At 50.5% G+C, this 12,807-nt stretch overlaps 1 protein-coding gene across 1 annotated transcript; it reads left to right on the top strand.

Annotated features, from left to right (window-relative positions):
• Positions 1-8,039: 8,039 nt before the first annotated feature.
• On the top strand, positions 8,040-9,557 carry LOC100906680 (cytochrome P450 2F2-like). The gene has a single exon (XM_003738656.1). It carries the CDS (start codon positions 8,040-8,042, stop codon positions 9,555-9,557), a length of 1,518 nt encoding a protein of 505 aa, XP_003738704.1.
• The last annotated feature ends 3,250 nt before the right edge of the window (positions 9,558-12,807 follow it).

The raw sequence follows: 12,807 nt of genomic DNA, 5'->3' as shown, positions 1-12,807 counted from the left end.
ACCTAATCCTGTAAGGAAAGTTCATTCGCAGCTTTAGGGTAGCATCGGGTTACTCTCGGGCTGATCGGGAATTTCACTCCCTTTTCATCCTCAGCCTACCCTCCTCCGTTGAAGAGTCATTTTGAATTTCCGTGCTTCTCTCGCGACTTGGAACGCACTTGCTCAAAGTGGATGGAGTGCTCAAGGAATCGGCGAGGAGGTGCTTCCCACGTTGGATGAATTGATCGTGCTTCGAGTTGAGACGTCAGATGCATCATTTCGACATTAGAGGACACCTCCTTCTTCGGTCCTTTCGTCCTTTTTCTGGAGTTTCTGGGGGCAAAGACCGCTTTTCGGAATTCTCGAGGATACATCCGCTCCTTGGCCATTCCGAGGGGAGTATCCGAGCCTAATCGCGCTGATTTCGGAGGAGTTTCGAATTTTCGCGCCGATATTAAATAAACCGAACCGACTACGAACCGTAAACTGAAGTTTCGACTGCGCGAGTTATCCTGTTTTAGAAATTACCAGTAGATTGTGATAGAACCGCGCTCTCGTCATCTGCCTTACGTCTCCTTGTTATGATATGTCCATAAGATAGATTGTGAGTTGCGTTTTGCACCCCTTGATGCCTGGATCCACATTTAAAGAGCTCGTCCGGAGCAGGCTCACGTATCTGCATATACCGATGGAGCACAAGATATTCAGCGGGAAAAGTGTGAAAAGTTTCTCGAAAATATTGTGTTTTGCGCCACAGGCTTCATAGATTCAGCCTGCGAAGCGACGCTGCCACGCACTGTCAACAGAAAGGCGTTTCCTATGCCTGACGATATGTCGCCATGCAAACATCTCGTCACGAACCAGTGTCATACGAATGTCGCAGCCGGTGGAGGTCAGAGAGCATTTTATCCGAACTTCTTACTCACACCATGTCTGGCCCATGTAATTCATTTGATGTGCGACCGAAAAGTGACAAGCCCGATTACGTAAATGCATTTGACTGCTGCATGAAGAGCATGCTGTCGAATCCGAAGGCAAGAGTTGACCTTCATCGTGAGTTGAATGGAGGAGATCCCCGGCACTCTAAGCCGATGTGATAAGACGCTGTTCCACCGCCACAAATGTCTAGCTCAACTCGAAGCTTCTGTAGGAGTTTGAGGAATCTCTCGTCCTGCGACGCCGACCTCTTTCAGAAAGTAGTACTTTGTAGAGCTGAGGTGGACAGAGAGGACCCCCTCAACTCAAGAACATTTTGACCGACGTCATCGTCTGTTCGGACTGAATATTCGGGGGAATCCCTCAATCCAATTTGAATCCATCTATCTCCTCGCCGACGCGATGGAATACTCTCCACGATGAGCAGGACGGGGGACCAGGCTCCGTATTTGTGATGTTGTCTGAGGGCTGAGATTCTTACAGAGATAAGTATCTTGAACACTTCCTTGTGAGACTTTTCCCTTCCAGATGAGAGTAGAATTGGTGTCTGCTTCCGTAGTCCATTTCGCTCCATGAAGTCCGCCCGGAGAGTGTACCATTTTCGGAGAAAATGCCCTCGTGGATTGCAGCTCCATACGTTAAACAACAAATAGGGCCGATTTCAATCCTCTTTGGGGGAATAATTTCGAATGTTCACTAAAGACAATATTTTGGCGATTAACGTCTCCATCAATCGTCGATGCTTATCGGACGGTTCCGCAGCTCGTTTCCGTTCGCGAAAGCCCACGGGGCTCGTAGAGCTCTTGGGTGCAAATATGGTCCTAGCTCAGAGATACTTCATGAGATGAAATGATTCATTCGACGCTTCGATGTACGAAGGCCCGGTTTCCGGGTTGATTTCGGCACGTAAACATCGAAGCGGCGAGAAGAAATGGAAACTTGATCTTCCTCCTTCCCGTTGCTCGTTTGTCCTGTTTCTGCAGCTTTGGAGCGGAAGTTCGGATACGAGTCAGGCCTCGAGGATCTTGTCTCGCATCGCGTGGGCCATTCGTCTCCATTGTCAAGAACCTATCTTTGGCTCCCAAGCAATCCGTTCTCGCGAAATCTTCTTGTGACGAAAACGTGGCACTACCGCCGGCCGGCCTCTGCCAGCGAAAAGGACGCGACGCCGATCAGGGAGTAAGCGTGAAGTCTCGATTCGAGGTTTCTCTGCGAAGTGTCAAATTATGACAACCATGAGTGCAGCCACGGAGCGAGAATTCCCCTGAAGCAGGGGACCTGAGGCGAAATTTTGATGCATAAGCCGGAAGGTGATGGTGCGTTCCGCGGCCTTGAGGCTCGTTGAGATGAGGCTCGATCGTTCCGCAACCCGCAGGATCGAATAGACAGAATAGACAGCATCGAAGAACCCAATTGTGAGGGCATGTACAATGCGGCATCTGGATTGAAGATTACGTTCAGCACTGCTGCCCAGCCTCGAGATATCGAAATTCGGTATTGGACGTGAAACTGATCAATGTTACGCAGTCGGGAGCGGATTCCCTTCCCTCAGATGACTGGCGAAGCCGATCGAAGGACCTTTTCGGATTTACCCCTCTTAGAGTGTGAGCCGACGCGGAATCATCGACGGCTCCCATCGGATCTTTATCCAAAATCTGATCCCGTTTTTCCATGTCAGAAACCGCTCGCTCTATTCTCAACCGGATTCCGGCGGTGGCGGATTCACCCGGAAGGCTTACTCAGCTGTAAACTGGGGCGGCAGATTTCGAGGTGCGGTGAATTGCGGGCCTGGGGCATCGGTTATCCTCGGCTTCTCAATGAGATCATTCTTGATCGAAAAGAAGCCGTCACCTCTTTGCAGGAGCGTGGAGTCGTCTCGAAAGCGAACAACGAAACCTGAGACTTCGAAGAATCCCTGACCCTATACCCGATCAACCACCTTAAACGACAGACTATTCTAAGATCGAACGGGGAAGTAGTGCCTTTTTTCAGCCCATTTTCCATCTATTGGGTTTTCTGTGGAACGGAGGAGAACTCTTGAAGACCCTGGTGCAAGCGCTGGAAAGCCTCAGAATTCCTTCTCACATGGGCTACATCGGGACGGCGGTTCTAATGTGGCCTAGGGACGGCAGATTCGTAAATCCGTCACTGTATCCCGGTCCACTCACGTGGAAGGGGAAGCCGAAACACGTTTCTGAGATGGAGTGAATCCGGGACGAGATCATGGTTCCCATTGACGCATTCGATAGAACTCATGATCAGCCTCACTTACTTCCGGATAATTCCGAGATAGAAGGTCTCAAATGATTTTCGTCGCTTATTCAAGGACAGCTCTTTGTAGATGGAGGCACCATGTACTCGGAGTCTTGAGAGAATATCAGCCGTCATGAAATTAGTTTTCCGGCTTCCTCGTCAATCGCAGGGATGTTTGGGGAGGAAACCTAGAGGCGATTGGGCTGAAACGATGAATCGATCTTCCTTGTGAGCCATCAGCACGCGGGAAATTCTGAAATCATTGTTTCTTCAGCCGACGCTGACGTTGCATCAGATTGCAACTCGCTCATGAAAATCGCTCTTTCCCAAAGTCTCTAACCACTAAGACAGCAATTCTAAATTATTTCTCACTCGCGAAACACCTAATTGTAGGTAAATAATTGCAGAACCCCTCATGGAATCGCGACTGAGCTCTGGATAACCCATGGAACCCTGCGCGGGACCACAGTATAACCCGAGTTCTGTGTCTCGCGGATTCTCTTGGTCCGCTAGGAGGGGAAAAATTCACTACTTTCTTACTCGACAACGTCTCGAGCTCATTCAGGGTATGCGACAACAACACTGTATTAATTTACCGTCGGAGTGTTTTGCCGCGGCAACGGAACGCATCAATGCGAGGCACGTCCTTGTATGTACCATTCTCGATGCGATCTCGGCGGAGTCAGCAGTTTTCTCGGACAGCTGAAGCCTGATGTCGGACGCATGATCCAGGCGGTTCCTATGCTTGTTCTTGGTAGCGACGTAGAGCGAAACTCCTCTCTCACAAGGACATAAGCTCACCGATGGCACCAGGTTGCGGAGAGCCTTGTCGGACAAGACTGAGAAATCTTCAGCCACAGCGGCCCACAACGTCGATACGGAAACTGAGGCGAAGAGCTCTTTTAGTTGTTGATTGCTCCGGATTTCAATTAGCCGCTCGTCCTGACTGGCCATCAGCCCAACTTGGAGACTCGACGAGGAAGGTTTTCTCATCCAAGGATGAACCAGTCTGCCTCTCGTCAACGTATGAGGGCAGTTCAAAAACTAAGACCTCTCGCAGCTTCGATACGGAGATGTCAGACTAGACGCTGTCGTCCGAAGTCACGTCGTTCTCCCCGAGGAGAATACGATAGAGTGAGCAAGAAATCGATTTGACCGTCAGTTAACGCATTCCATTATTATTATCATCGCTCCGATTCTTTCTGTCGCTCCGAATCCCGAGATCGCTCACACATGCCGCGAGGACGGTCCGAACTGAGCATCAGGGCTTCACCCCGCAACTCGAACAGCCTGTTGAAGACTCGACCTCGCCACGCTTTCCGGTAATGAGGAGCGAACACAGGTTTGCGCTCCCCCTCTCCTCGAACATCCCGAACAAACTCGATTCCACTTACTTCCCTTCCTTGATTTTCACTATTCCTCGCGTATTTAGCTCGAACTTGCTTGATTGGAGGCGATGACGTTTGATGCAGTCCACGAATTGCATGCGAGAGAGCAACTCACAGCTTCTTCCGGCCGGTTTCCTAGCAGAATGGAAGATGTTCCATCGATAGAACTTCGCGATGGATCACGCAGTTCGCGTATTCCCTTGATCATTGAAATCGCTTCGTTTGAAGTGTCTTTGACCTGAAAAAGGTTGAATATTGTCTCGATGGCTAAACCGGAGTCTCTTCCCGGAAATGTCTAGCGGCTCAACCGTGGCTGGCTTGATGGAGAGCAACATAATCAGAAATTGTTATATTCGCTCTGAGCCCCCGAGAAGAAAGTTGATCGACTGAGGTGTGGAGCGATATTTTCCCGAGCAGTCAGCTGCTCCAGGACGCTCTCAATTTCATCGACTCAAGACACATAATTTGCACCGATCAGGTTCCAAAATGCCAACTTTATCGAGATGGAGCACGATACGAATGAGTTCTTGGGCAGCGACCATCCGAGAGCATGGCCGTAAATCATCGCAAACTCTCGAAGCGATGGATCTGACGGACACAAAGACTCGGATGCCCACTGAGCCGGACTTCATTCCGGAGATTCGTGTCTGTATGTAATGATCTGAATTGCCATGATTGATATCACAGAGAAACCTCGTTACAACGAAACCTGTTTGAGCGAAATTTCAGCGAGCATCCCTCCCGTCTCTGTTCGGCCCGCCGTCGGCGTCAGTATCGAGGAGCTCGCTCCAAGACGAATATTTCTCTCACCTCCTTGCTGTGTTCTAACGCTAGGCCTCGTTGATCGGATCTCATTAGGTCGATATAAGCCGGCAGGACCATTCTAGCTGATCTCGAGCTCCAAAAACACATTCGGATATCTCATAGTGCTCGAATCTTTTGACCGGTCGCGATGTCGTTTTTGCTCCTAGGGATTCGGATGATTTTCCGGCGTTCGGAGCGTGTCTCATGGCGCGGAGGGGGCCCAGAGCGTTGCCGAATGGCTACGCCAATCAGGAGAGAAAAATCCGGTAAGAAAATACGTGCTGTCGCGAGGCAATACTGCATGAGCAGCTAAACTCTATCAAAGTTCTCCAAAGACAGGGAAACGATGGGGGAATAGCGCCGTACAGCGAAGGACGATATCACCCGGGAAAAACTGAGTCGAATTTCGTCTAGAGGGTAGAGCGAGACCTGCTGATTGTGAGATTGGAGATGATTCGCGGGTCAGCCCTTATCTCCGCGCTCCCTCTTGGCTCTGAAAGTTTGGAAGCTTGTGGGGATTGGCTGGGCAGATTTTGCGGGAGGTACGGCATACCAGCGCGGACATTTCTGCCGAATTTGCTCACGCCGTGATCGAGAAGGCGAGCGGATGGCTTGAATCAAGAATGAGGAAAACCATACAGCAACATTCTCTTCCTGGTATCTTCAACGCCGAACGAAAAAAAAAAACACTTCTAAAAGTTGTTGCCAGAACGCACTCTGGCGATAAGAAACGTCGCCCGTTCAAAGGCAAGAAAATTGAAGGAACGTTTGACAGCATGTTTTGTTTCCTCGTAATGCAAGCGGGACAGACATCAGAAAAGTTTCGGTAATCGGGGAGCCGGTGAGACCGGTGGCTCAAAATTTTACATCGATGTGAAAACGGCAATGCTCTCGATAGCTTTCGGTTGGTCTGAAGTCAAGTCGTCACCATCCTGGAGTGTCGGAGTCACAGCGGTTCGGTGAACATACAGAGGGAGACGAATTCGATGAGTCACAATCAGACAACGCCTTTGATCTTTTGGCGATTCATGCTCGGAGATTGAACTTGACGTCAGACTTTGATTTCGACGTCAATGGCGAGCTCCCACCTTGTGAGCCACGGATAATAATTGGAGGAGTCTCGAAAAATGAAACCCGCAAGAGATTGAGAATTATAGTGACGATAGCCCCACCGGAGAGGAAGCATGACGATGTTATTTGCATGTGGATCGGAGTCATGGGAAAGAGTGAAGGATCAACCAATTAAGTCTACCCGGAAAATCGACGGGAAATCCGCCAACCTTTGTACCCCTAAATTCCTTTACAACCAGCGAGGTCTTCGGTCCCAGAGTACTTCGTCGTGACCAGGTTCCACCATACAAGGAAAGAAGGAGATAGAGATACTCTCAGCGGGAAGCTCGACACGTGGCGATTCTCGCATCACAAGCTGACCAACGGCTGTACTCGAGATTTTCGTCAGTTAGGTCAAGGCCGTCTGGAGATGGAGGGCGCAATTGAATATTAATGCTGTCCTTGGAGAAACAGCGCGGAATCGAGTGATTGGCACCATAGGTCAAGTTCCTGGTTAGTGTCTGGCAGTTTCAGCGCTTCTTCCGGCTCTTTCCCACTCCTGTCTTCGCTGCGAGAAACTGCGATACAACTCCGAAGAAGGGGAACAATGGAATAGAATCTGAATATTTAGCATACTTCAGTCTGCGGAAGGAGAGAACCGGTGATAGGAATCCGCAGCGGATCTCGGCTCGACTTCCGGCGACCAGTTCTAGAGCTCATCACGAAGGATCGGAGCAGAGTCAACGCGACTCCTCGAATCGGCCGAGTTCACCGTGACGGAACACCATGATCATTAGATGCCGGGATCGGCTCTTCACGGTGTACAACAAGCCCCGCGATGGTCGATTTGGGGGGCTAGTGCTGAGATAGGACCATCAATCACGAGTTTCCCACTAATGCATCACTGGCAATGGGGGGAATTTCGCTTGCGGCGGGTCTCCCGAGGTACTGGAAGTCGAATTAGATATCCCGATCCGAGTTTCCTCCATACAGGCCCTCAGCACTCATCAGAGACTCTGCATTCCAGCTCGAAGACCGCAGTACGGCACCCAATGTTGCAGAGGGGCCCGCGCTGAAAATTGAACGAATCGGTCGATCGAGTGTTCGATCTTCGATGAAGAAAGCTTCTCGCCGAACATACGACATCCTGGGAGTTCCAAAGCGGCGTGCCCAACTTTCGGAAGGAGCCCAGCATACCATGTGAGTATTCGTTCTATTAGCACGGAATCGATGCGAGGAGGTGGGCAAGGCCGGTAGCCCGCGCGGATCAACCTATGATGTAGTCGGGCATCTGAATGTCCACGCTCATCACAGGTGTATGGAGAGAGATAGTTAACTTTTGAAAAATCTAGATTGCTTACCCTTCTCGCAAGTGGTAGCGACCATTTTGCGCTCAGTCCGATGTCGAGCGAGGGATTTTCATTCAGTAGGACCGAGCGCTCCGACCTAATTCCGTAGTCGTAGAGTGAAAAAAAGCCAAAATACTTCCCTAGGCGTATTGAAAATATCAGAATGAATCAGCGGTGAGCTCTACGGGTTCCCCTTCATTGAGTCCTCTCGGTTTTTCATTGTTCGGCTGATCGTGAGTGAGCGGTTCTATTCGGACTTCAGACTCATCATTACTTGATAATGTTCTACTGGATACTCTTCGCTGTTATGCTGGATTATGTCTACTTCAAAGTCAAGTACACGACGCCGAACGGGCCTCCGGTGTGGTACGTGTTCCCGTTCGTGGGAGCGGCGCCGATTTTCTGCTTGCCCACCTTCATCTACAAGCGTATCTACCTATGGTATTTGAAATATGGCCCGGATGTGATTCTAACGCGAGCGCCCAGAGCCGTGGTGCTGACGAAAGGATCCGCTACCAAAGCTGCTCTTCGCAACGAGAATTGCCAGAGCAAACCCGAAGTATATCTCATGACTTATCTCGGATGGATATTGACGGGGAAAGACGGTCTAGTCTACACCGACGGCGGCCAGGTCGAATGGAGGTCTCACCGCAAAATCGACGTCGCCGCTCTATACGCCCTGCCCAGACGTGAGATGGTCGTGAAATCCTCCGAAGTGGTGGATGTCTTCCTCCGGGAGATCCAAAAACACGAAGGAGAAGCATGGGACTGTGAGCATGAGCTGGAAGTCGCCAAGTACCAAGAGTCGGCCAATTTAAATTTGGGATCTTGTTTCGAAGATAGCGACATCAAACAATTCGTGGCCATCGTGGCGAACGTCTTCAAGAAGATGCTGGTGGTGTCTATTGCGATAAACATCATGCCACGGAGCTTAATCCCTTGGGTCGAGGGCCTCCTCCCTAAGATTGTGAGGCCTGCGCACATAGCTCGAGTGTACAACGAGGCCTTGTGGGTATTAATCCAGAAAAAACTATCGGAGAAGGAAGACAACCGAACCCGAGATTTCCTCGCAGCAACGCTCCGGGTCAAGAAGCCCGCCGAAGCCCACGAATATCTCCGCGCATCTTCCTTCTTCCTCATGATAGGTAATACTCATAGTACTCATCACACGATTCTGAGCGCTCTCACGAACTTAGCTCTAGAACCTGCGATCCAGGACAGGCTATACCAAGAAATAAAATACGTCCTCGGCCACGACGAGCTCACGCTTGAGCACCTCGATAGCATGCCCCTCTTGAAAGCGGTTATCATGGAGACCAACCGTCTGGACAGTCCGTTCCCTTTTAATCTGAGGCTCAGCACAGCCCCGACGGACATCCTCGGATTCCCGATTCCCGCCGGAATGCCGATTCTGATGTTCATCCACGCAGAGAATTGGAATCCGGACCATTTCCCGCAACCTCTCTCGTTCCGACCCGAGCGATTCATCGATGATCAAGGAAATTATTTGCCGAATCCCAACCACGGCATATTCGGCGGGGGCAAACGCGAGTGTCCTGGTAAACACATAAATATCACGACCGCGGGCGTTTTCCTTTCGAAAATCCTTCAGCACTACCGGGTGGAGCCAGCGAATATCAACGCTAAGCCGGCAGAACGGATCAGCTCCATGTTTCCGGCTCCGTCCAAGATCCCCTACCGGTTCATTCGGAGGAACAAAGACTTGCCTCTGCCTCTGACGGAGCCCGCTTCAGATCTCTCAGAAATTTTCAGAGAGGTTCTTGATCGAGTCAAATGACCCCTCGACCGTACAGTACAGCTGCTCCGGATGATCGGGAAATATGAGTACATCTCCATGCAATACGAATTCTTGTAAATAGATAGATCAACCGTGAGAGCGGTGCGTACGATCGGCGTCGCTTCGCAACGTCGCTGACTTTCCGTGTCCGGAGTCAATTTTCCCTACTTCATCTGTCCAACGAACTCTGAACCTCATGAAGATAGATGCGGCGTCATTGCATGGATGGGGAGCCGCGATGAGTCGTCAGCGGCTGAGAAGGTACATCAAATCATTTTCCCCTGGGATTGTTCGCAGAACCCATAATTTTCCGCCGGGTCGGTGGATTCTGCCGAACTGATGGCGCCGCGCGAACTGCGTCTCTGGGGCATTCCAATGGACAGTGCCAGCTGTTGCGACTAAGTAAACTGTCGGAAATGTGGAACCGTCCGTATGTCGGAAACTTTCCGCTAAAAATAAAAGTAAGCCACTGTGAAGCGACAGTACACTACTTCGTATCGGAGAGTGGCCGGAGTCAGTGCCGAAAGTTCAGGATGCGTCGAGTCCGTGATTATGCTGAGTCCAGCATTGTAACTTCGGCACCGAATCCAACGGTCCGCGGTGGGGGGGGTTCGAAGAGAGTACTCTGTCTTCATCATGGAACAACCTCTGATATGGGAAGCTGGCGCCGTATTCCTGGCCATCCCCGCGTCCGAGTTTTCCTTCAGGATGATCCGAGCCCCGGATGTATCGTCACTATCCTATCATCGGTCGCTTAGGATAAAAATGAACCCCGAATGAAAAACCGAATGCTTGACGCTTGGCCATCTGGATCTGCCTCGGAATGGTATGGATACAGGTGTGAGCAAGAGCGTCGGATTTCACTGTATTTGGTCAAGCACTTGTCGGCGGCTTAGAGCTGGTCGATTTTCCGACGGGCGCAGTAGCACTAAGCTCCTACAATTTTGAATGCGGGGACCCTGCTCCGATCCGAGCAGGGAAATCATTCTCCTCAGAGCCTTGGTAGCCACATCAATCGAGGAAGCTTGAAAGGAAATCTCGCCGGACGGAAAGTCTCTGTGTCCCAGGGGTTATCCAGGAGGGGAAATAATCTTCACATTTTGTTTCCGCTCTCGAGGGTTGATTCGATTCCTCATGGGAAGTCTGCAGGTACAGGGCTGATGGGTTAAAAATAGGCAAAAACTGAGGTACAGGGCAATTCATATCGGCGCGGGCTCTAAAATAAAAAAGTCTGGATGGTCTTTCGCATTTTTTTCATTCACGATCCTGCAGTCAGAGTAGCTCCTAAATAAATTTCAGTCACAAACCGTTAGATGGGGTGTCGAGTTCAAGAGTCACCGGCGTAGTCATAGAACTCCGATAGCATGGCAGCTTCCCATGTACATCTATATTCCCTAATTCGTTCTTCCTCCGAGTTCCCCCATCGCCCCAAGGAACAGAAGTCGTCGCTGTTTGAGCTAGTACTCGACTTTCACTTTTTCTTCAAAGAAAGTCCACTTCGTAAAGCGTTGATGTGAGCAAGTCGAACAGTTTCCTCAGAGATTGCGGCTTGTCTGGAATCTATGGAAGAGGAAATCGGTCTTGAGCCCATCGGTGCGGGGGGAGGATTGCAAGATAAAGATTCTGCCATCGATCATCGTTGTTTATGCCGGAGAACCAACCCTTTTGAGTATGTCATGATAATTCATGTGGAGCTCTTCGGCAAAGCGAATCATCATTGGATTCTCCTCTAGAACTGTGAGCATCTGATCGCCGTCCTTCCAACATGTCTGTGTTAGCTTTTCGCGGATTATGCAGCGCAATTCATCCAGGCCGACCCAAAGACGGTTGCTCCCTCTCACAACCAGCTGTATCGAGCAACCGCCTTGCACTATACGGATTTCATCTTCTTCTGTCTTGATGAATATCCTTTGCAAGCCATTGTTCTCTATACACAGCTGGGGGAAACACAGAATCGGTATTGGTTGAATCTTGGCAGATTGCAATGGTTCGCGGTCGGATCGAATTTATGGATATGATATAGGTGCCGATTTCCAACCTTTCTCTCCGATGTCGAGCTGGGACTGCTCGGGTCGTTAGTGAACACAATGACTTGCGGCATTTCAGGTGAGAGGAAAACGTATCTGCAGCCATAGGGCATCACTGTCCCCCCACAGCTCGAGCTACGATGGAAAAAACCGATTCGTCCGAATAGCAGCCGCTGCGGCTTTTTGACTTGAAGAACGAATTTCGTCGGGTCCTCCGGATCTTCTTCGACCTTGATAGACACAATAATTTTAGAGTTCGTACGGAAAAAGGACCCGGACCCGAGCGCCTATTGAGGAGAGCACCGGGGGGGCGGCGTGCGGTTTTCTATGATTTCGTTCGTCCGTGTGCGTTTCGAAGGCTCACCTTGACATGTTCCCGGAGAACAAGACACGGCTCTATCGAGACCATGTGGGCCCAGGGCTTTGGCTCCCCGGAAAGTTTCTCGATCATAGTAAATCTCGTTGTTCCGCTGGTCAGAAATAGAAAACGGGGTACTTTCGGTCGTAAGAGGTCAGCTCGGCCTTCCGAGAAGCCACTAGAGGCTATCAGCACCTCCAATGGCTCTTTCAGCTTCAACCAAACTTTCATCTCTCGCTGTTTCGGTTTCGACCCCCTCTTGAAATAATTCCTCTTCACACAATGACATTCGCCCGGCTTCAATCTCAGAACCAATCTCTGCAATGGCGCTTCTGTTTCGGCTTCGAGCTCGAGCAGTACGGTGAAGGGTTCGTTGTTGACGATCATGATCGTTTCGCCGTCCTTCTGGGGGTGCATCTCGACTTCGAGGCATCGCACGTCAATTTTCGCCCGGCATGAGCTCATCAAGACCCCCTCATGTATCACATCCACATTTAGATATTTGTCTTCAGGCGTCGCTTTTATCTCAAGCGGAATACTCTTCATCTCTGGTGCAAAGTTTAGAAGTTTAGTAGCTGACAGATTCGACTGAACCGTCAGCCATATGGATTTAGGGAACGTTCCGTGCAGGGGAACTCGCGCGCTCTGGTTTGGCGGCACCACCAAAATGAGAGGCAGAGCGAAAGACGGCGGGAAACAGTGAGCCGCGAGTTTGATCTGCGTTCCCGATTCCGTATCGATCGTTATCAGAAGGTCGCCCCTCGCTCCAGACGGCGGAGTCAACGTCACCGACATGCGGTCCGAAAGAGACGCCACTTCGCAGAAGCATTTCGTCGGACGATCGTTGAGAGAGCATTGCACGTCG

Source organism: Galendromus occidentalis, unplaced genomic scaffold, assembly GCF_000255335.2.
Source record: "Galendromus occidentalis unplaced genomic scaffold, Mocc_1.1 scf7180000076281, whole genome shotgun sequence".
Lineage (NCBI taxonomy): Eukaryota > Metazoa > Arthropoda > Arachnida > Mesostigmata > Phytoseiidae > Galendromus > Galendromus occidentalis.
The sequence above is the reverse complement of the archived record's forward strand: the minus strand, read 5'-3'. Positions and strand labels throughout refer to the sequence as shown.

Bases quoted from the DNA above. Each gene is read 5' to 3' on its own strand.
- LOC100906680 (XM_003738656.1), top strand. From the start codon at position 8,040: ATGTTCTACTGGATACTCTTCGCTGTTATGCTGGATTATGTCTACTTC.